Source organism: Halichondria panicea, chromosome 14 (genome assembly GCF_963675165.1).
Source record: "Halichondria panicea chromosome 14, odHalPani1.1, whole genome shotgun sequence".
Lineage (NCBI taxonomy): Eukaryota > Metazoa > Porifera > Demospongiae > Suberitida > Halichondriidae > Halichondria > Halichondria panicea.
Window position 1 is genome coordinate 259,657 of NC_087390.1, and position 26,160 is coordinate 285,816.

Below are 26,160 nucleotides of genomic sequence, written 5' to 3' on the forward strand. Positions count from 1 at the left end.
GGTCGGAATGTTAGTGCTAAATGCATTCAATTGTTGATGGCATATACGATGATTAAATGATTTCACTTTAACATATCGTATATGACGTACATCACAAGCATGCGTATATACACAATCATTAAAGACTTAAACATGACAACACCTAACAATTTTTATGGTTTGAAGTGTTTAATACAGTCTAGATAAGATTGCAGGTTTCCCACGTCGAATCTCCCACTGATCTCCTTCACGTACACTGGCCTCCTGCATGTGTACACAGATGAACCATCAACTACCATAGCCCACCATTTATATACATTACTCCTATAATCACTATAATATTATGTAGCCATGAATTGAATAATAATATTATAATAACATCACCACCTAGCTTACCTTGAGCTGAGGTACTTTATAAATAGACCAGTAGCATCTCTGTCACTGACAGGACCAGTCTACACACACACACACAAGACACAACACACACAACACACAATTAAATAATATCCATGCATATAGCACATAAACAATAACTTATATACTTTCTTCTCCTCCAGAAACTGAGAGATGAGCTCCAGACAACCACTTGAGAAGATGTAGAAACATGGACACTGTAGTAAGATAGAGAGAGACCATTATAATAATTGGTTGCTTTGTTCTCATTATTCAGTAGTGGCTTACAGCTAGTCGTGATGCTGTGCTGTGTGGGGATGGTTTCTCCAGGAAAGATGTCACTTGTTCATTGTCATCCACCTCCACTATACCAAGCTTCACTGTGTCTGCATAAAGATAATGCATACAGTAATACTTAGTATAATTCAGTATTCATAGCCTTTAGTATATTAAATTACAGTATAATAAGGTAATACCTTCGTCCTTGCACTTGTAACAGGGAGCCATAGCCCCGCCCACCTCTCGACAGGGGGAGGTGTGGAAGGATTCCAAAAAGTCTGTCAGATTGAAATCTTCCCTAAACAGAGTGTCACTGTGGAATGAATACAATAATATTAAAAAGTACGTTCACAAGGCTATTGGCTCATAATTATATATACAGTATATTCAATAGGCACACACAACCTTACCCTCCGATCACCACCAGGTCGTCATGGATACTAAAGTGCCGCATCCCCAACTCTATACACCCGACAGCCCCCACCCTCTCCTCATTGCAGTGTGTACCATCACACACCAACTCCACCTCAGGGTAGTCACTACGCCATGTCTCAAACTGACCACGAAACGCTTCGTTCACCTACCAAAACAACGTTTGCATTACAATGTTGCAATTAAATGATCAATTTGAATACCACAATATAGATTTCTTTGATGTTGTAAGTTTGCGGACATTGTCTGAGCATATCCATCCAGTGGGAGATCAACGGTTGTCCAGCGACTGGTAGGAGGGGCTTGGCCACGCCCACTAGATGGGGGTATGCATCTGCATGGTTCTCCAGATCCCTAGCCAAGCGAGTACCATATCCTCCAGCCAAAATGAGGACCTTCATGTTTACTCACAGTCCTCGACAACTGCCCGCGGCGTTTTACCAAATCACACAAGAATCTCACCGATTTTTGCTCAAAGCAACGATGATTGTCATAACTAGATGGCCGTAATAAATAAAGGAAGGAGAAAAAACCTTCTTTGTTGTTGCTGAGACTGAAGAGCTAGAGCTAGAGATGTCTAGGTCTGAGAAGGAAGGCAGTGCTAATGGTGGTGAGCTTGGTCTGGTGGAGAGTGCTCCAGATGAGAGTGTTGACTGTGCTGAGTCAGAGGAGAAGACAGTATCAGAATCATCAGTGGTGAAACAGTCGAGAACTAGGATACTATTAGGTGCACACACTACTCATGCAGCTAGCAGTCCAATGCATACACACATCACCACTATATTACACACTGTTAGCAGCTCAGTGCAGACACTAGATCGAACAACTGATAATCCCCTAAATTAATACTGTGTTGATGATGGTAGCCCCACCCCCTCTCCCAGGGATGATATTTCCACAGCTGACCCTCGACGATGGCTCCCACACTCTCACCATGAGGCGCTCAGTATTGGTCGTCCTCACACTCTACGCTAGTCACAGCTTCTCAGCCTGGGTGAGTGTTGATACCTCCCTCCCTCTACAGCTAGCATAATTATTTCCAGAAATTCCATCTAGCATGCACAGGTCTATTATAGCCTACTGTAATGTTCCAGCATATTATATTATACTAATACCTCCATACAGTGTCGTTTAGAATTTGACTTTTCAAACCCAAACTAGCATAACTGAACTATTGATGCATAACCATAGCTACATGCAGGGTGATCGCATGTGGGGCTTTGTGCTCTCCCTGTTCCTGGTATACTTGTACCCTGGCTCACTGCTCCTCCCCGGTGTGGCTGGGATGATGGTGCAGCTGCTCGTGGCCGTGTTCGGGACTTTAGTGGGAGACTGGGTCGACAACAGCCCCAGAATGAGAGGTAGAGTCACTAGTACCAGTTGTAATCGTTGCCTTTCTTCCACAGTTTAATATTACCTTAGGCTAATGAACAATCAAGCTAATGATGCACTCGTTGACTATACCTCCCTCCTTTCTTTCCGATATCCCTCACTATCTGAAAATTGTAAACCATCAGGCAGTAACCATAAAATATTGTTGTAATTCATAAATATTTTGTTATTTAATTTTGTATCACCTCCCCTCCTCACACAGTGGTATGGATATCTCTACTGATACAGAATGGACTCCTAACCCTCTGCTCAATCCTCCTCGCTCTTATGTTCGCACTAGACTGGACCGTGTGTGATAATGTGGTCGTTTTTGCTTCTCTAATCCCATTGGTCATCATCCTAGGGGCGGGAGCTAACCTAGCAACCATCGCTAATACAATCTCCATAGAGAAGGACTGGATAGTGGTACTGGCGGACAAACAGAAGGACACATTAGCAGGTAAGTGGGAGCGTGCCCTATCATTACTTACAATGCTAAATGTTTGACTTTGGATATTCAGGTTATGGCAGCTGAAAGAAATTGATTAAATTGAGGGGGTGGGGGTGTAGTTGAACATCTTTCAACAGCCATAACTTGAGTACAGTTGATCCAATGTCAAAAATTTTATGATTTTCTGAAAGCTTAGAAAAATACCTTTCAAATGATGTGTTTCAATCCAAAATTTCGTCCGGGCCCTAATTTGTCATTTTTCGGCCTCAAACCATGGGCTATAATCCATGGTACGACCAAATTGGCAAATACTTTTATCTCTCAAATATGAACTTTGATGACACCATTTGAAAGGTATTTTTCTAAGCTTTCAGAAAATCCTAAAATTTTTGAGTTTCGATCCACAGAATTCAAGTTATGGCAGCTGAAAGATATTGATTAAACGGAGGGGGTGGCGGTGTAGTTGAACATCTTTCAACAGCCATAACTTGAGTACAGTTGATCCAATGTCAACATTTTTATGATTTTCAGAAAAATACCTTTCAAATGATGTTTCAATCCAAAATTTCGTCCGGGCCCTAATTTGTCATTTTTCGGCCTCGGACCATTATTTGAAAAGTCTTTTTCTAAGCTTTCAGAAAATCCTAACATTTTTGACTTTGGATCCACAAAATTCAAGTTATGGCAGCTGAAAGATATTGATTTTGTGCATGAGCATCACAATTTTGCAAATCACAAAAATAAGATTGTATTCACCGGTCTTGCCATAAAATAATCGCAAATTAAGATTTTTTTCACTCGCAGTATAAATACGTTATGTGCATAGCGTGAAGACTCTAAACTAATAATATAATTATAATAATTATCATCGTTATGGTTGGTGAATATACACTCATTATCTTATGGTCACTTTATTTCCTCTCAGTTCTCAACTCCAATATGCGTCGTATTGACCTTTGCTGTAAGCTGCTAGCCCCCTTCCTGACAGGGGTGGTGCTCCAGTGGGCAGAGCCTCTTGTTACCACCCTCTTTGTGGCCGGCTGGAACATCGTGTCGTTCTTTGCTGAGCTTGGTCTCATCTGGTTGGTGTATCGATTGATACCTCCGCTAGCCAATAAGAAACTGCGCAAAAAGTCAGAGGTCGTGGAGGAAGATAATGACGAAACAAAGGAAGATGGGGAGGAGCCTATCGTCGTAACAGCTAAAGTATCGAACTTCAAGTCCAAAGCAAAGAAGGTACAATCTTGGAGAGCTACGTATAGTGTTAAATATAGTATCCATAACTTTAGCTTCGTTGGTCCATCATTTTATGATTTTCTGAAGCTTAGATGATGTACGTGTTAAAATCAAAAGTCTACTTTGGGCCTGTTTTTGACAAAATACCACATGTGGTTTTTTTCCGAAAATAGAAAATTTTGGCCGGTTTCAAATTTGGCATGCCATCTGAAAGAGCTACGTCTAAGCTTCCAAAAATCATAAATTTGTTGAATTTGGACTAAAGTTACAGAGCCCAGAGCCCACTCTAACAGTACTTTCAATGCAGGCCTATAATAATATTATAGTCATAATGATTATTATGTTTACAAAATTTGCTGTTACAGTAGTGCTGCATGTTTACCATTGATTCAATGTTGCCTAGTGTTCATATTGTCATGAATGAATGTTGGTTACTCCCTAAGACCATTCCACGATGCATTCTCAGGTCTGCTCCAAACTATTGACTCCTGTCGTGTCTCTTAAGAATGGCTGGAGAACGTACATTCGCCAGGAGATTGCTCTGGTTGGGTTCGCTATGGCTTGCATCTACCTCACCGTGTTGGGCTTTAGTGGAGTCACCTCTGCCTACTTCCTAACCCAGGTGAGGCCCTGTTACCTAGCAATGCCCCCCCCCCCTTTAGTCTAACCAATGGGAATGCTTGCATTGTCACATGACTATAGTGTATTTTGAAGCCATTGTGTGTTATACACCTTACCTACTATGCAGAGGACCTAGCGTTAAATGAAGCATCTTTGAACGGCCATAACTTTAGTTCCGTTGGTATAATCACATTAAATGATTTTCTGCAATGAAAATGGTGTCTTGAAAAAAATGGTTTTTGGACAAAATACCATGGACTATATATAGCCCATGGTCTTTTCCGAAAATGAGAAATTATGGCACGTTCCAAATTTGAGATTTGAGCATAACCATCTTCTAAGTTTTAGAAAATCGTAAAATCGTTGAATTTGGACCACCAGAACTTTAGTTACAGAGGTAATGTTCGTACGTACAGTCATGTACCTTCATGTACTCTTGGTACAGTATAATGTAGCTTAATTTTTGGCTTGTACATCTTTCCTGTAGTAAGGTTTAATTATTTCTTAATATACATGTACACGCAGGGTGTGCCAAATTACCTGATTGGAGTCTGTCAAGGAGTGGGTGCTGTTTTTGGAGTGCTAGGAACGATTATTTACCCGTTTTTACGCAAGAAAATTGGCACCGTTCGCACAGGGCTGTTTGGTATCAGCACACAGCTGGCCATCCTCATGATCTGTGTGGCCGCTGTGTTCGTACCATCTCATAGAGTGGAGAACAGTGCCTCCGGCTATTACTCTCCAGTCTGTGATAATGAAACAACATCTTTGTGTTTTGGAATCGAATGCAATGGAACTGGAACTGAATTTTGGACTACTGATGTTTTTATGCCGACAGCTACACAATCTATTTCATCCTCCACATCTCACACACCCTCACACGTTCAATCCACGCCCACTCCTCCACCAGCCTCACAAGAGCCACAAATCAACGTAGCCGTGATTCTACTACTCATGGGTGTGGTCGGCTGTCGTATTGGACTTTGGACCTTTGACCTTGCCGTACAGCAGCTCGTACAAGAGAAGGTCGTAGAAGAGGAACGAGGTGTAGTGGGCGGAGTTATGAACGCCATGAACTCTATAATGGACATGCTTCATTATGTGCTAGTTATTGCGGCACCAAGACCCGAGCATTTTGGTTGGTTGACGCTAATATCTGTTGCTATGGTGACGCTCGGACTTGTTCTATACGGCGCATATATCCGAAAAACTCGCAGACATTTTTTCCATTTTGGAGATTGTTATCGTCGTGTTAAAAAGTGGACGGAGAAGAGGCATATTTCAGATGAACAAGTGGGCGGAGTTTCAAGCAGCTTTATTCATGAGGACGCTGTACAATTACTGTCTGAAACTGACAATGATGATGACGATGATGCATTATGATGCAATATGACATCATCAGTGTGTATGATGATGACTATTTATCTATATTTATTCTTGGCACATTTGGCACATTTTCCCACTTGCTATTAATTTTTGTTAATTATTATTTCGCAGAACAAGCTAAAGGGAAAGCTCATTTTGCTATTGAAATTATATAGGAGGTCGTTTTGTTTGCTAACAGTAAATTTTTATCCAGATTGGGTTTTTGCACAATAGGCACCTGAACATAAGACGAGTGTCGCAAGCTGTGCTGTGCTATATAATGCCTCTTGCCATGCATGTTATGCTTTCGCTCTAGAGTGTTAAATATAGTAGAGGGAATAGCCTATAATGAATTTTACATTAAAATTAGCTCACTGACTTGTTTTACATGCTATTATTGTTATCTCTTCATATACACTGTACCAGGCTATCTATAGTGTCAAGCTCCCTCCTTCACTGGCCTCCTTCAAGAGAAAGTGCGGCCTTGGATTGAAGCTAAAAGATTCCCTTCCTCCTACGTTATTGACTTGTTCCAGTTCACCCATGTAGCGTGTGGGTTATAAACCGGGGCTCCGGAGCTGTAGGTGGGTGGCCGGGAAACCGGCGGTGGCCAGCTCACTTGTCTTTCATTAGTCAGCAGCACTGTTTGCCAGCCAGCACCTGTCTGTCTTTCATTAGTCAGCAGCCCTAACTGTCTTTCATTAGGAAGTTTTTAAACAATCTTTTAGCATGTACACTAACTATACGTGACTAGTCGGTATAAACTAACAAGATGTGCGTGCATGTGCCCTAAAGTACTTTATGGAAAGGAACGCAGTATAGGTCCACGCATGCCGTATCTAATAGGAAGTGAAGTTTTGTGCACACTTTAAAGGCAAACTCTATTTTGTGACATTCACTTTTATTACGAGTGTCACAAGCTGCGCTGTGCTAATGCCTCTCGCCATGTTATGCTTTCGCTCAAAGACCTTTACATGTCTATTTCTATTGTACGCCTCGAGGCATAATAATACAGTTATAATAATTATAATAATTACATATGTAGTACATGGAAATAGATAGCATGTACATATCAGTGACTGTTCAGTTCGGCAGAGTACAAGGGGGTGTGGTACAATGGGGTGTGGTTTGCTCTAACTGACACACCCAGAGCCGGCCGTGTTAGGCGAGGAGTGCGCTGGATAGATGTTAACGGGGTCAATTGTTCGGGTGGGAAAATAGGTGTCGCCATTGAAAGAGGAGATTGGAAACACAGTGGAGTGAACGAGATGCGACCGCTAGACCATACCTGTGTGCGTGTAGGTAATGGGTATGTGTATTATGTGTGTGCGTGGGTGGGATTGTGGGAGTGTGTGTGTGCTCACGATAACTAGTAGTGCTCCCTCGATATAGCCAGGCTTGAAGGACACCGTCAAGGGGACTTCCCCCTCTTGACCCCGTATGAACCCACTGCACAGAGGGAGATACACCACTGTTATGATTATAGTAGGATATCGCTATATACACAGCTATACACAAAACATCAGCAACATCACTAAGAGCAGAGTTATCCTAGAGAGGTTTTATAATACATAGAAGCATGGCTCTGAGTAATCAACTCAAGGATATTATGTGTCCCCCGCCCACTCCACACTCACCATCCACTCACCCTGGTAGGATGTCTAGCAGATGAGAGGTCCTTGTTCTCAACACAACCACCAGATCACCACACGGTCCATCACCTACACACACACACACACACACATACACACGTGCAGGGGGGTGAGCGGAGTACCAATTAACTACTGTACTATCATTAACTTTGTTATTAAGCTAGATAGGCCAAATTTGAGAAATTGTGTACTGTTGTGTACTCACAGATGATTGACCTAAACCTACCATTTGAATGAGCGCCCTAAAGGTTGCCAGACACAGCTTATAATTATTTGAATAGGATGCTCTAGCCTCTAGTTAGAGACTCTCAAAGGCAAGGGTAATACAGAGGCCCCACTCACTGGTGAAGATGATGGCCAGTCTCTCTCCAGTGCAGTCCCAACACATGTCCTGTACACAACCTCCAACTCTGTAAAGAAAGAGCAAATGAGAGTTAGTTTAGACACATTCTCTCTCATACGAGAATCAGCTTCTCCTCTAGATCTCAACATACATTTATGGACATTCCAAGATAATTTCAAGCACTCCTACTGCTTGTACGTATGTATACCTAGCGAAAAGCATCTATTAAGGTTATAGTAAAGCCCATAGTTTTCTTTAATTAACAATTAAGGGAATATTTCGACCCACACAAACAATCAATGATCTCATTAGGACACTCACAAGTATTCCATGCCTGATTCTCCGAGTAGGGTGCACGGGGTCAAATCAGCACATTTGATGGCGCTAGTGGAACCAGCGGCCAGATCATTACCACGGAAACAGATGTAATAGAGCGAAGGGTCACCCTCGAGAGCAAAGAGCAGTAGATCACCCTCTGGACTCCAGCAAGCAGCCTGCGTAATCATACAGGCATCGATAGGACTGCAACAAAGTAACAGTAAAGTTTTGACAAATAATGTATATACGTGATATAATTATACCTCAATGAAACTTTTGCCAAACCAAACAGCACACCCCCTCTTACCTTACAACGTCCGGTGGAGTTGGTCCATTTCTCACAACTCCATTTCAAAGTCTCCCACACTCGAAAGAGTGATGTACGACACCCGGCAAATACCCGGCCTCCATCAGGTGACCAACACACATCCGTCACACCACCACCCTTTGACCTTTGAACTTTAGTGGCCACACCCATTGGAATGTCCCATACAACGAGGTTACTGTCGGAGGGTGAGGCAGATACGAGGAAGTTGCCTTGAGGGGACCAGGAGAGTGATGAAATGGGGGCGTGGCCAGGGGAACATTCAACCCGTACCCATGTCGTGAGAAATCTAGCGTGTGTGTGTGTGTGTGTGGGGGGGTAATTTTAAATGAAGTATCTTTGAACGGCCATAACTTTAGTTCCGTTGGTCCAATAAAGTTAATTTTATGATTTTCTGAAAGTTTACATCGAGCTCTTTAAGATGGTGTCTTAAAATCAAAAGTATATTTTGGGCCTGTTTTTGGAAAATACCATGGGCTATAGACCATGGTATTTTTCCGAAAATGGGAAATTATGGTTCGCTCAAGATTTGAGATTAGAGCATACCATCTGAAAGAGCTCCTTCTCAGCTTTCAGAAAATCATAAAATTGTTGAATTTGGACCCACCAGATGAGTAAAGTTACAGAGCCAACTCTAGTACTCTCAAAATACAAATTATTTTGTTGGCTTACCTGGAGCAGGGGGCGGTTGGGTCCAAGTGCCACAGCAGTACACTTGTGGTGGATCCCACGGCCAACAGCTGGTCGCAGTGTGGACTGTGTGCGTGTGGGCGGGGATATGTGAGGGTGTGTGACATGTGAGGAAAGACTTACGCCCACTGCATACAGATAACGCCCACTTGTTTCTTGTCTCGAAGGAGAACTCTATGATCGGCCCTAATTGAGAACACAAAGAGTTAATAATAATACAGAGAGAAAAGGATTAAAACTCACTCATTTAGTGACCTCACTTCAATCCGATCATCCTGCGAGAAAAATATTAAAAATCCGAGCATTAATCATCTGCTAATTTGGAACAAAAAATGTGCTATGGCATACAATTATACGGTAGCTATCGGCAACCAACTTAATTATGCATGTCTGTGTGTATGGTAACGCCGGGAGGACTAAGTACACAGTTAATCGAGCATGGCTACCACAGTCATTTTGTGGTACCTTTTCCAGTAATTATAAGCACTTTAATCCGTTTAGAGCTCGTATAAATATCAAAGAGACCCACTAATGGAGGCCATTAGGGCTACTACGTGCACCCGTGGGAATACTATCTTCCTAGAATAATAGGAAAGTGGGCGCACGTAGACCTGACCACACATGGCATGGCAGCTAGCGCCTACCTGTCTGGCTATAGCGATGTATGGCAGCTTGGGATGGAGAGCCATAGCTCGGACTATAGACTGCTCCCTGTGTGTGTGTGTGTGTGTGTGTGTGTGTGTGTGTGTGTGTGTGTGTGGTGTGTGTGTGTGTGTGTGTGTGGTGTGTGTGTGGTGTGTGTGGGGTGTGTGTGTGGGGTGTGTGATGGGAGGTAAGGGCAATACATTCAATAATTACATGTACAGTACAACCATAGGTGTGTATGTGTGTGTGTGTGTGTATGTGTGTGTGCGTGTGTGTATGTCTGTAGCCATGAGTGAGAACACAGATTGCTATGCTACTAGTATTACTTTATATCCAGGGCAAACAGTGCTTTTGATTAAGATCCTTTAACCTTTCAATGTCAGGCAAAACACACACACACACACACACACACAAGTCTGCCAACACAGTGTGAGCTAGTTGTACTCACTCTTATAGCAAACACACAATATTTACTGGAAACAGAGAAATAGATATAGGTGACAGTAACAGTGAAATTACAGCCACATTAACATATGTATTATGTGTAATGCTGGGAAAGAAAGAAGAGATCAAACACAATATATAACACTCCTGATAATAATATGACACTTTGTGGCTGATCTGAAAACTTTCAGGGTGAGATAAACAGTTTCAAGATCAACATGACTCACAACACACGCCCGTCACTGTTGACCCACCATTGATTGATGTGGGAGTATTTTCCAGCCACTGCCATCACTGTCATCTATAAGAGGGGGGGGTGACATCATTATATACCGTGTCATACATTTACTGTGCCTATAATTATATACAGTCATTGGAGGGGGGAAATTTGTGGAAACACACGTTTATGAGAAACCTGTTTGTAGATAAATCTAAATGCATATTAGGGAGTTTAATTGTGAGAGCTTACGTATGCACATGTGTATGTATATGGTTATGATTAGGGGGGGAAATGAGTGCTATTATTGAAAGACAAACACAAGGTAATGGGGGAAATGAATATACATTAGCTCAGTGTATGTAATGGGACATGTGATGTTAAATACTCTACTCATTGTTTTAATGGGGAAGGGCCTATATATTATTGTTGATAAATAAAGACCAAAGAACATGATAAACATTTGTTTTCTATTTCAATAACATATGTTTATTTGTACAACAACAGCTTATAGTGTCTGTTCTGCTGAACTGGGAGAGTCACCTTTCTGTCTCTCCATATGTACTCGTATAAACTTTGCGCTTTCCTGATATACTGGAGTACACCCAGTGCTAGTCGCGTTGCTGTGCCTTCATGATCACCTGCATATTGGGTAGGCCTTTAGTAACAAAAATTTAAATAAGTACAGAATCAGAAAGAGCTATAATACAGTATTACTAGAATATTTTGCTGGTAAAAACCTTTGTGAATGAGCCAAATCAGCAGAAAATTTGACTCTTTGCGATCTAACTATTGCGTTCTGGCAAGGATCGTGTGTATTTACTAGTAATAATTTAGGTTTTGCGGATTTTATTGTTGCGAATTGATCAACCATCGCAAAGTTTGCAAATGTTTGATGCTCGCAAAATATTCTAGTAATATGGTACAATATTTGTTTGGGGAAATCCATAAATTCAGTAAAATAATGTTAATACTCACTTTCATTTGTATCTTCTTCCAGCCCCTCCAGAGCTGGTAGCAGACCGTCGTCCCACCTGACATCAAAGCATTATTGAGGTAACCACATCAAAGAGATATAATCTTACATGGTATTCCAGGCCTTCTTCCAAGGGTACTCTTGAGTGGGCGGCAGGAACAACGATTCCTGTATCACATGACCTCCACTTTCCTCACACTCCACCGTAATGTCCGGATACACCGTCTGAAGAATTATTGTTTTTCAGTACACACATTGCGGATACATAATATTTATAATTATGTTCGGAACACTCACTCTCGACAGGCCCTGTGCTCTGGTCCTGGCCACAGGAGAGGTGTTTGCAGGCTGGGCAACGAACCTCGCCTCGTATTCTCCCACACTCACCCAGCCTTCTGGTGGGGGGGCCTGGCAAGTAGACAAAATGGACATCTTCACCTAGTACAACAACCTACACTGTGTGCATCATTAAGACCGAATTTTCTTCAATAGAACGGAAGAGAAACATATACGTGGGCGGAAACGGCTCGTTAAGTATGAGTGGGCGTGGTCGCGTCCTTATATCAACTGTAGTGAACTCGAATCAACTAGCTGTTGCTGTTGTTCTTGTATAATAAACTGGTTTGTGATACTATAAATGGTCTACAATCTATTCCACGAGCAGTAATAAGTCTACAGTTGATTTCAACTTCCTCCATATAATGTCTAAGATGAATGGGGCTACCGGTCACGGACCTGCCAAGTCCAAAAAAAGTGGTTCTCAATTACAAGTTCATTCAGCTACAAACGGACATGGTCTACATAATGGTCATAATGGACACATTGAGCAAGACACTGCAAGTATAGCATCTCCTACACCCACTACTCCTCCTACTGGCAGCAAAGACAATGGTCTCCGTAGACAACCCCGTTGTTCGAACGGAACCTCTCATTTAAATCTCACTGAAACTGCTCCAGTTATCAAGATGTTATATTGCGAACTATTATCGCTGGCTGGAGTGGAGAAAGGAGATGTTAAAGAATTTGAAATCTCTGAACCCTCAATGAAGAGACTTACAAATCGTAAATTAATATGCAAAATCGTAGAATTATCGACAGAATATATTAAGACGTCTGAAAGAGAATTCGAATCATTTATTGATGAATTTAGAACGGTTGGCCTTGAGGTGACCTTCAGTACAATGTACTCTGAGTTTCGGAGTGTTGTTGAAAATTTATTTAATGATGGAATCAATTTCGGAAGAGTGCTATCGTTTCTCCGTTTCTCAGCTGCATACGCAGTGTTTGTGTACAGGAAAGGCATGAAGAAAGCAGTGCCCAGTGTAGAGGCGTGGACAGTAGAGGTCATTGAGAGAGACCTGGGAGACTTCTTTGCAGAGAACAAAGGATGGGTGAGTTACTGTAACTCTGTATGATGCGGGGAATCATTCATTTTAATTATTATATCCATTTTAATTATTATAATATCCATTATTTATTATCATAACCAACTCATATATTATAGCCAATGTTATATTATATACTGTAGCTTGAGGCCCCCAGCTAATACTCTTTGCTATTTTGTTTTGAGTAGGGAAATCTTTTCATAATTAACAATCTGATAATAGTACAATGCTGGGGCTCTTTGTTTCCAAGTGCTGGGCTCGTGTTGTTGTGTTCTAGCCTTTGGCAATTTGAAGGTGTCAAATATCTCTCCACTCGGATATTCCATTACGCCTTTTGTTGTCTGTAAATAAAAAGCTTGTGCTACTCTACAGGGACCTAATCATGACTTGAGGTGCTGGTATTTGCTCTGCATACCTCACACACACACACCCAATTATGTGGAGGTTTATTGTCTGTGGTTTTTTATAGTTGCATACCAATTGGGAAATGTTTTGAATGCGGTCCTCGTTAAGGTTCAGATCCTCCTACCCGTCTATATATACCATCCTATTTATAGAAGAGCTTGTGCATCACCATTAAGAAGCGAATGCATCTCGACATCTACATTGAGCTATTTAGACTAGCCTGTGCATTGGGATCCTTGTACACATTTAACTAAATTCATTGCACTAGTTTTATTAGTACCAGTCTCAGTGTAGCTTCTCCATGCATCCTTTGGATTGGTATGTTTGTCTGACATTGATATACAACTCTATAGCTATTTGATATGTCCATAATAATTATAGTCTCTATTGCAAAGGCCACTAAAATGATTATTATTTCTGTTACTTCTAGGAGGTCATAGCCTATGTGTGTGTGCTCTCTAGCTGTTTAGATGGAGCGTAATTCATGAAAAAATTGACCCCTCTATAATAATTATCTATCACTCTAGCTGATGTAAAATAGTTTTTCCCACTTTTGCAAAAATAGCTCTTAGAAAACTTTAGCTGTAACTGGAGTATTGTTTCCGAGTAGCTAGCCGTAAGATATATACACTGTCCATGTGTTCCTTGCTTCTGGGGAGGAAAATACAATTTTGTGGTTTCCATTGTTCCAGGCTTTTAGTGTTCCTGTGTACTGTGTTTTGTGCACTAACGTAAGTCACATTATCACCTCTCTTGTTGGTACTCTGGCGAGAGGAGGTCACCTCTGTATGCATGTTTCCTGTATTATGGCTTTGGTAAAACGTTTATTTGTCAGCAAACAGTTTTTAAATCCACGTATTTTGTACAAACAGTAAAGCTTGCAATATTTAGGGTCAGTGGATTGCTGTATGTGCATGTACTGTACTAAGTGGTAACCTCTCAACTAGACCTCTGGATGTTTGTAGAGGTCAATTACTCCTAGACCTTTGGATGGTAACTCTGAACACTGCCAAAGGTCAATTAATTATTAGGTCACACATGTGTAACATCTTGTCTGTCCTGTATTGCAGCATGCCCATGTGGGGGAAGGTGTTAGTATGTCTGGTTAGTAGCCTGTTTGGCTGGTATTGGTGTTATAAATAGATTTACACCACTGGTTAGACTGGTTAGTGGTATTCATTGATTAAGGAGCGTGTGCTTGTCTGTGTTTAGCAATGAATCAGCTGTGTGCCATATGAGAGCACGAGTAGCATACCAAGGTGCCCCCCCACACGGCTTGTTGATATTTCCTTTAATTGGACACGTAATTTCAATGTTACGAATACAATGTTCTTTGTTGAGAGTTAAGAATTTGCATTTACGTATCATATTACACAAATCAAGAGAGAAGCAGTTTATTTTATTGGCAATAATATGGCAGAATTCTAAGAATGGACATTTAAATTTCTTACTCAGCATTTCTTGAAGCCTCGAGAGAGAGAGAGAGATATGTGGAGAACGCTCGCAATGTCTTCTTGTTTTGGCTTTAGTTTTTGTTGTTGTGAGACTAGCGGCCAATACGCGCTGTTACCCAAGAATGTATTGACAGGGCATTCGTTGATGGACCAAATCATTACCTCTGTGCCACTGTTAGTGTTTATTAAAATCTATCGAATGAATAGCTCAGAGTTAGTTTGTATTAGTTGATGGGTGATTGCTTTCTCTTTGCATGCGTAGCGTTTTTCCCAAGCTCATATTTCTTAGTGTCTACTCCTGTGTCTTGAGAGATGATTGCCTGTGAGGGAGTTAGTCTCTAGAGGCATACCTCATGTTCTTTGTATTCTTTGATTGTGAATAATCCAGCATTGTTTGCTTAGCAACACTGCCAAGTCAGCACTACCCTCATTTAAGGCTTCCCAACAGTACAAGGTACACTTGTTCCTTAGCTGGCATTAGCCCAATTCCTAGTATACGTCATCATGCGTGTGAAATGCATGTACTGTACTTTATGATTATAAGCTACTTAGTTATAATTATTCGGTTTGTAAAGTTCTGTAAAGGATACCTCTTGTTTTACTGTTTTTTGAAATTAAATTTCATACTCAATTAATTTTGTCATAATTAACATCAGGCCGACAAACTGGTGGTTCTCAGGTTTTGTGTAGTGTATAATTTATAGTGTGTGCTGTGTCAGTGTGTGTACTGCAAGTCTTCTTTGTTATTAGAAGCCCTAGTGAACTTCCTGTGTTAAGTAGCTGAGAAGCTGTTGAGGTCACGATGAGGTCAGCTGCCTATCACTCAACAGCTGTATTTTGCTGCGCCTGTGGTCTTGTATAATGGGCCCCCTTTTAATGGTCTTGGTAAATTCAAATTTAGCGTGTTTATTGTGTTTAATTTCTTAATCAGAAACAACAGCTGCTGTTCTACCATTAACTGTGTGACAATAGACTCCATGTAATATCAATCTTCCCATGCATTGTTCCTTACATGTGTGTTAATTAAAAAATCAAATCACTTTACAGTACAGTTTAATATGATATTCCTGATCTCATGATTACTTTAATCATTCTCTATGCAGGAGGGATTTGCTGACTATCTTGAAACTCTGCTCCGAGCTCATAGGCGGAGTCAGAAGCCCCCGGCAGACCCACCCTCCATGTGGGAGACACTATATGCATTCGGGGCAGTGGCAGCCGGAGCTGCGGCCGCGTATGGACTGAGACAAGTGTTTAGCTAGCTGTGAAACACAAACGATCTTTAGGAGACTTTTTTCAATTCTCAGAGCAATTTTTTTGTATGACTGTGATCTGTATTTACTCGTCTGTTATCCCCAGATTGATTTTGTGTTTGGTAAAGATCATTAATTGAACACATTCATAATTTGACTCTGTAACAAGACGCCTTCTATAGGTAAAGTCTCCCCTAGCTCCTCGTTGTTTAGCCGCGGGTTGCAGATTTACGTTTTTGAGATCTGGCCGCGGGTGGCAAACAATCTCTGGAAGTAGGCGGGGCTTAGCATAACACCTTTTATCTTTAATTAATTAAGAGATGTCTACATCTTTGTGTAGCTCTTGCAGACGATTATTACAGTTGTCTGATGGCTACATTACTAGAGCCAGGCACACAGTGACTCTGCTAGAGCTTAGAGGGCAATGGAGGGCTATTAGCTTCCTGCCAAACATGGCTGACAAGTTGACATCATCACCAAAGAAGAGGAAGGATTACAGAGAAGAGAAGATACTGGGGTACCATATTAAAGATCGCGACACTTTAAATATGCGACATTTCGATATTTCGCCTATAAATATAGCACTGTATAATTATGCTTTGTCTTGCAGAACGTTACTGTTTTTTAAGTGTCGCTTTTAAATCGAGGTCTTACAGTATTAAGCAGTATGGCACTATTAAAGCACAACATGACGTATATGCAATGTATGTAATAATTATATCGTACGTACCGTGTATACCTCTGCCCACCACACACACACACACACACACACACACACACACACACACACACAGCTACACACAGGAGCAGGTGTACAACATGGTAGCAGACGTCGACAATTACCACTCGTTCCTGCCGTGGTGTCAGGAGTCAGTCTATCGGAGGTCAAAGTCCGTTGCCACGCTGGCCATAGGATTCCCCCCTCTAGTGGAGCGGTACACAGCCAGTGTGGTGGCAGAACCCCCACATTCCCTTAAAGTGAGAACCATTATTTATCTGTACTAAAACTTGTGTACTGTATTAACTTCCTTTTTTCTTGTAGTTGCAGTTGTACTTGAAGCGTTTATTATTTTTCTTATTATTAATATTCGTTATTTTCGTGGGAAAGCTGGCCTACACGAAATTTTTCACCACGGAAACGTAGTCGTGGCTTACCGTAACGCATGCAATGAAGTTAAACGAAATTTATACTCATGAAAATCACAATTTTCCAGTTAAAGGAATTTTTTACCCCACGAAAATTACCCACTATACATTAATACTTTTAATATCACTGTTCACTTGTTGATTCAACCTCCCTCCCACTCAGACGATGTCAACTGATGGCAAACTGTTTGCCATACTGGAGAACTCGTGGTACTTCAGAAGTGGCCCTGATCTCGACTCTGGACCAACCTGTCTAGTCAACTTTAGAGTGAGTACAGAAACTGAACGTGAATTAATGGATCAAGTTACATGTGTGGGCGGCCGGCTGTTCAAAGATGTATTTTTGATAGTAGTACTAGAATCGACTCTGTAACTAGAGTTCTGATGGTACAGTTTCAATGATTTTATGATTTTCTGAAAGCTTAGAAGGAGCTCTTTCAGATCGCATGCTCAAATCTCAAATTTGTAAAGGGCCATAATTTTTTATTTTCAGAAAAAGACCATGGTGATATTTTGTCTAAAACAGGCCCGAAACAGACTTCTAATTTTAAGATATCATCTTAACAAACTCAATGTAAACTTTCAGAAAATCATATAATGAACGTTATTGGACCAACAGAACTAAAGTTATGGCCGTTCAAAGATGTTTCATTTAACGCTGATTACTTTGTCTTGTATTTTCGTATAATTATACTGCTATTATTATACTGACTATGTGTTCATTCCCATACCCCATACAGGTAACGTTTGAGTTCCGTACACTCCTCTATGCCCAGCTCGGCTTCCTAGTGTTCGATGAGGTCGCTCGGACAATGTCTGGAGCATTTGAGGCACAGCTCGGACAGCTGCACGGAGCGGACCACCTCAAGGCACGAGGGGTGAGAGGGATAGAGGGTCTACGTCAACTACTAGACAAATCAAAGTCCAGTCAGTTACGACAGCAGGGAAAACTTATGGAGATGGACTGAATTTTTTTATTTTATCAATGTACAGTACAGTGTATATATTATAATTATTATACTCATTCAACATAATTATACAGTATTTTAGCTGTAAAATGTTATTACTTTCTGTTATTTGCAAAATTAACTGCATAATTATTTAATAATTGGGACCATTATGTGAGATACATAATATAAAAGTTATGTCTGTCAGATACAGAGTTTATTTAGTGTCTTTAAATAGTGTTGATGCTTGATCGGGTCTTGGCCTCTGAGGAGGGGGTATCTTAGAGAGGATCTTGCGGGCGTAGTGTGATGTGTGAAGGCCCGCCTCCCTCAGTGCCGTCTCCACACGTACTCTGGGGTCAGAGGTGATCTTGTCAGAGGTGTAACTGTGTAGTTGGTAGAGGGGTTGTCGGAGATCAGGTTCAGTGAGGGCCGTCAGTCGGGCTTGAGTGGACTATGTGTGTGTGTGTGTGGGTGGGGTGTGTGTGTGTGTGTGTGTGTGTGTATAGGTGGGAGTGTGAGGTGTGTGTGGGGGAGGACAATAAGGAAATAATAGAACACTCACTGCTGTGGCTTGCAGGACTCTCTCGGGGTCAGAGGTCGTCTCCACCTGGACCTGCTGTCGTAACAGCTCCAACCTCCTCTCCTTTTCTATCGCCTCTTTTTCAGCCACTTCTCTCGCTTCTTTGGCTTCAGCAATTTTCTCCGACAGTCTCTCGTGACGATATTCAATTCTCCCCACATTGAGAGTCGCTTGCTTCTTCTTCTCTATCTTTACAACATCCTCCAGCCTTCGTACTTGCTCCAGATCGGCATGGCGACGAGATTCTAAGTTCGAGTGGTATTGTCTGATTTCATGTTTCTCACACTCTCTCTTTTTTTGTTGCCTCAGTTCGTCACGATGATGTTGCTCCTCTTCAAGAGCTCGTTGCTTAGCAATCTTTGCTGCCTCCGCTTGTTGAACTTTGACCTTCTCTTCACGCCACGTTCTTACCTAGCGGTAATAAAAGCAGTATAAAAATAATTTTGCATGTTCATTAACCACACACGAACAATACATACTGTAATAGTAAAAAATAATTATTTTTCTAGAAACAATGCAAAAAAAATTGATTTTAGTATAATTATGGGCGTTATAAAAGAGGGCGTCCTAACCGAGGCTGGTTCTATAATTAGAACGCTTACGGTACCTGAAGCACACTGAGAATAGTACACTTATAGCTATGTGCTTTCACAATTGTCACCTACTGTACACTAGGGAATTAGGAAAAACACTTACATAGCCCATGCTTTTTTCCAGAAATGGACTATTTGAGCCTAAAGCAATCGCTGATCTAAGCGCACACCATATTGTAGCACAACCAAACAGCTACTAAATGCATCTTTTAAATTTTAAATTGGACGTTCAAAACACAAGTTATGGACAATCGAAGAGAGCTACACAGACTGTTGTGCTAGTACACCAGATTCAAGTGAGCGTACCTTGTGATATTGCCTCTGACACTTTTGTCTCCATTCTTCCCTCTCCCTCATGATCAGAGAGTTCACCTGACATGACTGACGTACCTCCTCAAACAAGGAAGTCACTTTATCGGCCAACTCCCCTCTGTGAGTGGTCCACGAGGTGAGGAGAGTCCTCTGTGTAGCTAGGTAGTGCTGGAGGGAGTGGTGCCAGCTCTCATGCGCCACCTGTGTGGGGGGGGAGCAGGGGGGTTCAAATGAGGACCTTTGTCGTGGCTGGGAGTGTCCACTACCGTATAACGGGAAAATTTAACGAACGTTTTAATTTGGAAATTTGGCAAATAAATTATACAAGATTGCCAAATTAAAATCCGCCCAATAAAAAGCACTCAATACCCTAGTGTGGGTGATGTAATCTACTTTCTTGATAGACTACATCACCCACACTTGGATTGGTCAGTGTGCAAATTCCAAGCTTGTGACAGATACAGGAAGTCACGTTACTCTCTGCATACATCTGATGTACAGTATGCCTACGTTCGATACTCTCTTCTCTATCATATACTCTTGATACCACATACTCACAATTTCCTCTCGCCTTTTGTAGGGGAATTCCCTCACGGCTCTGTCCATATATAACCTCCTCCTATTGGTCAGCGAAGGAGGGTACTGCTCCACGAGGTAGCAGAACCTCTCAGCATTGCATCGACTCCACCCACCATACGGTAAACTAAGGGGCAGAATAGAAACATGTTTCCAATGAATACAGTACACGTTAACAACTTACTTGATAATAGATTCATTTGTTGATCGCCATTCGTCCAATAAAGAGGTGAATTGCTCATCCAGCCGTGAAAATTCATTCAAGACTTCGCTACGTAACTTTTCATCCGGACATTCTAAGTACTTTACTTTCAACGGCACACCTCTGACAACTTTCTCCGTCTCCTTGACAACCAGTGTGTTTCCATGGTTACAAATCCCCCAATCGTCCATAAAAACTTCCAAATCAGTTTCCACTATTTCATATTCATCTTGTAGCAACTGTTGTATTTTATTTTGCTGTTCTACAACGGTTTCCAACTCGGCCATAATCAGTTCCAGCGGCGAAGGGGTTAATTGATCGACCTCTGACCTCTCCTCAAACAAAGATTTTAACTCTGTTCTCACTGATCGAACAGGAGTCAGCGTAAGCGCTCGAAATTGTTGACTTTGTTCGTACAGCTCTGATTCGAATGTTGTTAGTTCCATCAACAGTTCGTTAAAAATGGGGTCATCTTTTGCTAAGATATCTGCTCTCCACTGGTTTAATTCAGATCGAACTTTGGATTGCAAATCGATCATCCTAGTGTGTTCTTTCTTCCATATTTCATGGTGCTTTCTCAATATTGACGTCTCTTTCGTTTCTTTGCCTTTTTTGGAGATTGATTTGAACCGCTTGAGACCAGTTGAAACGTTGTCTTTGTGTCTCTGGATATTGGACAGCACTTGCTCATAATCCACTGGTTGGACCTTGGGGGCAGATCCAACGGTATACTTCCTTCCAAGGGAGTCTAGAGCCAGGGGACGCAAGATATGATGGGATGAGGAGATTACATTTTTATTTAGAAGTGTACTTTCTTTCATGCACATTGATTATTCTAAGTATAGAGACTACTATAAGGCTGGAGGTGTGTTCTACCTGAAGAAGTCTTGCTTGTGTGAAAGGTTCCGCTTCTGTGGCTGGACAGAAACGTTCTCAAATCTCTGCCACTCATCTCCTCTTCAAAAAATAGCAATTTCAGGCTTAGGAAGGGGGTGGGTCTGAATGCGATTATTGTGGTTTAGATACAGCACTTTCTGAAGCCAGCCGGCCGCCATTAGAGACAACTCTACGATGAGGATAACAGCCAAGAGAGTGGCGCTGCTGGTTGTCCTGATACTGTGTGTGTCGTGTGCGATGTTTATGACCTACAGCTACGCTAGTAGTCGACAGAAGAGTATGCTGCGGTACAAAGTGGAGCGAGAAATGAGCCAGTAAGCTCTGTAATATGATATGGAATATGATACATGAGAACTGTGAGGTCTATAGTATCAGCCCTGTATAGTGATTACGATTCTAGGTAATACTATGGTTCGGCCGGCTAAGCGTATGCGTATAGTACAGACACTGGTGGTCGCCAACAGATCGTGTCAAATGCCTCCTTGGCATCATTTAATATGATATGGATAATGATTGCATGCCTGCCCACCATAATACAGGTACTGGGGTAAGGGCTTGGATCCAAAGACAGACAAGGAGAAAGCGGAGGAGAAGAGAGGATTTGCCAGAAACGGGTTCAACCAGTATAGAAGTGACCGAATTCCACTCAACAGAGAGGTACCAGATACCAGAGACCCGAGGTGAGAGCTAGGATGGTAATAGAGCTAGGATAGTGAGAGCCTACTGGACACTGTCTAGTTGACAGTTCACTGTGTATTCCCATGGGCTATAATTACATGTATGTTCACCTCAAAGATAATAATCATATAATTTTTACACTTGCACCATCACACACAAAAACAAATACCTAAGCTTTAACCCACACTCATGCTCTTAGATGTGTGGACCGTTCCTACTCCCTCCACACACACACACACATACACACATATCCCTCACACCCACACACCCTTGTAGATGTGTAGATCGCTCCTACCCACTTCATCAACTCCCCTCTGCCTCTGTGATCATCATCTTCCACAACGAGGCCTACACAGTGCTACTACGCACCATCACAAGTGTGATGAACCGAACCCCCCCATCCCTACTGCACGAGATCATTCTAGTCGACGACTGCAGTGACCACGGTAAAAATCACTATTAAAATGTTTATTTTATCAAGTACCAAACCATTTTCATATTTATTTCATTTATTCGTTCTTCGTCGCCTTCCAGATGACCTTGGCACTAAACTGGAGGACTGGACTGCCACTAACTCAAAAATCAAAATCCTCCGCCACCCAAAAAGGGAGGGGCTAATTAGAGCCAGAATGACAGGGGCAGACGCGGCCAGTGGGGAAGTTCTCGTGTTTCTAGACTCCCACTGTGAAGCTAATGAGAAATGGATGGAACCGCTGTTAGAGAGAATTCATCTTAACAGTAGCACAGTGGTGTGTCCAGTTATCGATGTGATTAGTTTGGAGAAGCTCGAGTACTCCACTGTACGAGGTCCGCCTGGGGTTCGGGGAGGGTTCAACTGGGGTCTACAGTTCAAGTGGAAGAAAATACCAAAGTACGAGCAAATGAGAAGAGGTAGCGACGAAACGAGGTTAGTGGGAGAATCAGTACATTGCCACGTATAATATTGTTCAGTGATTTGAACATCTTTCAACAGCCATAACTTTGAGTACAGTTGATCCAATGTCAAAATTTTTATGATTTTCTGAAAGTTTAGAAAAATACCTTTCAAATGATGTGTTTCAATCTAAAATTTCGTCGGGGCCCTAATTTGTCATTTTTCGGCCTCGGACCATGGGCTATAATCCATGGTACGGCTTAATTGGCAAATACTTTTATCTCTCAAATATGAACTTCGATGATACCATTTGAAAGGGTTTTTCCTAAGCTTTCAGAAAATCCTAAAATGGTTGACTTTGGATCCACAGAATTCAAGTTATGGCAGCTGAAAGATTTGGATTAAACGGAGGGGGTGGGGGTGTAGTTGAGCATCTTTCAACAGCCATAACTTGAGTACTGTTGATCCAATGTCAAACATTTTGGATTTTCTTAAAGCTTAGAAAATTTCCTTTAAAATGGTGTGCTTCAATCCAAAATTTTGTCCGGGCCCTAATTTGTCATTTTTTGGCCTCGGACCATGGGCTATATCCACGGTACGGCTTAATTGGCAAATACTTTTATCTCTCAAATATAAACTTTGATGATACCATTTGAAAGGGTTTTTCCTAAGCTTTCAGAAAATTATAAAATTTTTGACTTTGGATCCACAGAATTCAAGTTATGGCAGCTGAAAGAGATTGATTAAACGGAGGGGTGGGGGTGTAGTTGAACATCTTTCAACAGCCATAACTTGAGTACAGTTGATCCAATGTCAAAAAATTTATGATTTTCTGAAAGCTTAGAAAAAGACCTTTCAAATGGTGTCATCAAAGTTCATATTTGAGAGATAAAAGTATTTGTCAATTTGGCCATACCATGGATTATAAGCCCATGGTCCGAGGCCGAAAAATAACAAATTAGAGTCCTAACAAAATTTTGGATTGAAACACATCATTTGAAAAGTATTTTTCTAAGCTTTCAGAAAATCATTAAAAATAATGTTGACATTGGATCACAACTGTACTCAAGTTATGGCTGTTGAAAGATGCTCAACTACATGTACACTTAATCAAGTATAACAGTGTACAGCTGTACGATAATGTTCCCCTTGTTCCCCTAGAGAGGTCAAGTCCCCCACGATGGCAGGAGGGTTGTTTGCAATAGACAGAAAGTATTTCTACCACATTGGAGCCTATGACATGGGAATGGACATTTGGGGTGGAGAGAACCTGGAAATATCATTTCGAGTATGTTACAATGTACTGTACATATTCATTTTATACACAACAGCTCAGGATAGTCACGTAGAACCTTTTGCAGTAGAATGATTTTGTAGTTTGAATTTTCGTATGATGATCTACAACACAAAAGTACGAAAATTTCCACCATACAAAAGTAACCAGCTATACATTAAGTAGCTACTTTCAAACAAGTGTGTCTCTCCTCACACAGATATGGATGTGCGGAGGAGAGCTTGAGATTGTTCCTTGCTCTAGAGTCGGTCACATCTTCCGTCGTCGCCAGCCATACACTTTTCCCGGAGGCGTGGACAAAATCCTCGTTAAAAACAACATGAGACTTGTCGAGGTATGGATGGACCAGTACAAAGACCACTACTACGCTAAGCGACCTGATATCCGTAACCGTGGTTATGGTGATATTAGCGAGAGATTAGAACTGAGAGAGAAGTTGAAATGCAAATCATTTCAGTGGTTTTTAGACAATGTATACCCAGAGTTACCGCTACCGAACGAGAATCTGTGGCACGGTGGTTCACTGCGTAACCCTAAGAGTGGCGAATGCTTGGACACAATGGGACAGAGGGACGGGGGTAAGGTCGGGATGTTCTCCTGTCACAACCAGGCTGGAAATCAGGTAAGCTACGGCTTATTCCTGGCTGTGTCAATAGCGTGCACATAGACTCTTTGAATCACACCAGTATCTCTCAACGAATAAAGTGTGTGTCCCATAATTTATGTGAGTGATGATGACAGTACCCTATACCAGCAGTTTGCCATGAGGTCATATCCTCCAAGAAATACTGAGCTCAATGTGTGTGCAAGGTTACTAGTGTAGACAGACATAACCATAGCCTGCTGGGTTGATTACCATAATTATTGTAAATGTCTAGTCTGTGCTTTTTTTGTCCTCCCTGTATGTAGTTGAACATCTTTCAACACATCTTTCAACACATCTTTCAACAGCGTATCATTGATCCAATTTCAAAGTTTTATGATTTTCTGAAAGCTTAGAAAGAGACCTTTCAAATGGTATGTTTAAATCCAAAATCTGGTAGGGGCCCTAATTCTCATTTTTCGGCCTTGGTAATTGGCCGAAATTGGCAACTTTTTTCATCTCCCAAGTATGAACTTTGATGGCACCATTTGAGCTTTCAGAAAATCAGAAAATCGTTGAAATTGTATCAACGTAATTCTAGTTATGGAGCAATTAAGAAAAGAATAAATTTTTATCGTACATTATCCCCCGGACCCTACAGGAGTTTGGCTACACTGATACAGGGGAGCTCCTGTTTGAGGATGACCTGTGTCTAGACGTCTCCTCTCCTGCCATAGGGGCGAGGGTCGACATCATCAACTGTCATGGCCTTGGGGGAAACCAAAAGTTTGACTACAACAATCAAGTGAGCACAAGCTAATGATACGTGTAAAATAGGCCGGCTCTCTTTATTCCTATTTTCTTAATTCTGACTTATTATTGTTCCGGCCCGTCTATTTTCCTACAGACACATGTGATCAAGCATATGGTAACCGGGCACTGTCTGAGCAAGGTAGACAAGCTGCCAGTAATGGCCGTGTGTGATGGCTCCTCCTCGCAAGAGTGGGTATTTGCAAGACACTTCACACCCAAGCGAAGAGGACTTAATGCATTTAATTAGTCTGTGTTGTATGTACATATCAAATTCTCATTTTCAATTTGTCTGGTAATGATCGGCACATTAACAATAATTAAATTGGCAATGATTGTTGGGTAAAGGTAGTTTTCTACACCATCTAAAATAGCACGTGTTTTTTCTATCTAATTATCCGTATCATTTCATTTTCGCTTCGCGATGATCA

At 41.5% G+C, this 26,160-nt stretch overlaps 7 protein-coding genes across 8 annotated transcripts; 4 read left to right on the forward strand and 3 right to left on the reverse strand.

Moving 5' to 3' along the window:
* Positions 1-60: 60 nt before the first annotated feature.
* Positions 61-1,534, reverse strand: LOC135347725 (mannose-1-phosphate guanyltransferase beta-like). Its single transcript, XM_064545759.1, has 7 exons — positions 1,287-1,534; positions 1,062-1,231; positions 849-964; positions 661-758; positions 522-590; positions 376-434; positions 61-243 (listed from the first exon to the last, which is right to left on the reverse strand). Exons 1-7 carry the CDS (start codon positions 1,482-1,484, stop codon positions 153-155), a joined length of 801 nt encoding a protein of 266 aa, XP_064401829.1. The 5' UTR covers positions 1,485-1,534; the 3' UTR covers positions 61-152.
* A 13-nt stretch (positions 1,535-1,547) lies between these two features.
* On the forward strand, positions 1,548-6,319 carry LOC135347710 (solute carrier family 40 member 1-like). 2 transcript variants are annotated; one of them, XM_064545741.1, is made up of 7 exons: positions 1,548-1,810; positions 1,968-2,077; positions 2,285-2,444; positions 2,678-2,914; positions 3,831-4,141; positions 4,608-4,763; positions 5,288-6,319. In XM_064545741.1, exons 1-7 carry the CDS (start codon positions 1,657-1,659, stop codon positions 6,143-6,145), a joined length of 1,986 nt encoding a protein of 661 aa, XP_064401811.1. In that variant the 5' UTR covers positions 1,548-1,656; the 3' UTR covers positions 6,146-6,319. The 2 variants fall into 2 exon arrangements, with proteins under 2 accessions (XP_064401811.1, XP_064401812.1); XM_064545742.1 differs by lacking the exon at positions 1,548-1,810 and having other exon boundaries at positions 2,275-2,444.
* An 818-nt stretch (positions 6,320-7,137) lies between these two features.
* On the reverse strand, positions 7,138-12,227 carry LOC135347673 (aladin-like). The gene is made up of 15 exons (XM_064545694.1): positions 12,035-12,227; positions 11,847-11,962; positions 11,740-11,795; positions 11,305-11,402; positions 10,799-10,845; positions 10,100-10,166; positions 9,699-9,730; positions 9,579-9,641; positions 9,438-9,521; positions 8,748-9,054; positions 8,444-8,616; positions 8,122-8,189; positions 7,776-7,848; positions 7,492-7,576; positions 7,138-7,415 (listed from the first exon to the last, which is right to left on the reverse strand). Exons 1-15 carry the CDS (start codon positions 12,167-12,169, stop codon positions 7,200-7,202), a joined length of 1,620 nt encoding a protein of 539 aa, XP_064401764.1. The 5' UTR covers positions 12,170-12,227; the 3' UTR covers positions 7,138-7,199.
* Positions 12,228-12,292: 65 nt separating this feature from the next.
* LOC135347674 (uncharacterized) lies at positions 12,293-16,386 on the forward strand. The gene is made up of 2 exons (XM_064545695.1): positions 12,293-13,128; positions 16,085-16,386. Exons 1-2 carry the CDS (start codon positions 12,439-12,441, stop codon positions 16,241-16,243), a joined length of 849 nt encoding a protein of 282 aa, XP_064401765.1. The 5' UTR covers positions 12,293-12,438; the 3' UTR covers positions 16,244-16,386.
* Positions 16,387-16,495: 109 nt separating this feature from the next.
* Positions 16,496-18,492, forward strand: LOC135347675 (coenzyme Q-binding protein COQ10 homolog, mitochondrial-like). Its single transcript, XM_064545696.1, has 4 exons — positions 16,496-16,751; positions 17,029-17,212; positions 17,544-17,648; positions 18,121-18,492. The coding sequence occupies exons 1-4, from the start codon at positions 16,555-16,557 to the stop codon at positions 18,346-18,348; spliced, it is 714 nt and encodes a 237-aa protein (XP_064401766.1). The 5' UTR covers positions 16,496-16,554; the 3' UTR covers positions 18,349-18,492.
* On the reverse strand, positions 18,406-21,657 carry LOC135347671 (coiled-coil domain-containing protein 148-like). Its single transcript, XM_064545692.1, has 6 exons — positions 21,470-21,657; positions 20,576-21,341; positions 20,374-20,518; positions 19,810-20,016; positions 18,893-19,321; positions 18,406-18,781 (listed from the first exon to the last, which is right to left on the reverse strand). Exons 1-6 carry the CDS (start codon positions 21,543-21,545, stop codon positions 18,545-18,547), a joined length of 1,860 nt encoding a protein of 619 aa, XP_064401762.1. The 5' UTR covers positions 21,546-21,657; the 3' UTR covers positions 18,406-18,544.
* Positions 21,658-21,664: 7 nt separating this feature from the next.
* On the forward strand, positions 21,665-26,061 carry LOC135347672 (polypeptide N-acetylgalactosaminyltransferase 13-like). The gene is made up of 8 exons (XM_064545693.1): positions 21,665-21,804; positions 22,030-22,170; positions 22,445-22,614; positions 22,703-23,075; positions 24,204-24,330; positions 24,536-24,958; positions 25,581-25,724; positions 25,827-26,061. Exons 1-8 carry the CDS (start codon positions 21,665-21,667, stop codon positions 25,977-25,979), a joined length of 1,671 nt encoding a protein of 556 aa, XP_064401763.1. The 3' UTR covers positions 25,980-26,061.
* Positions 26,062-26,160: the final 99 nt, after the last annotated feature.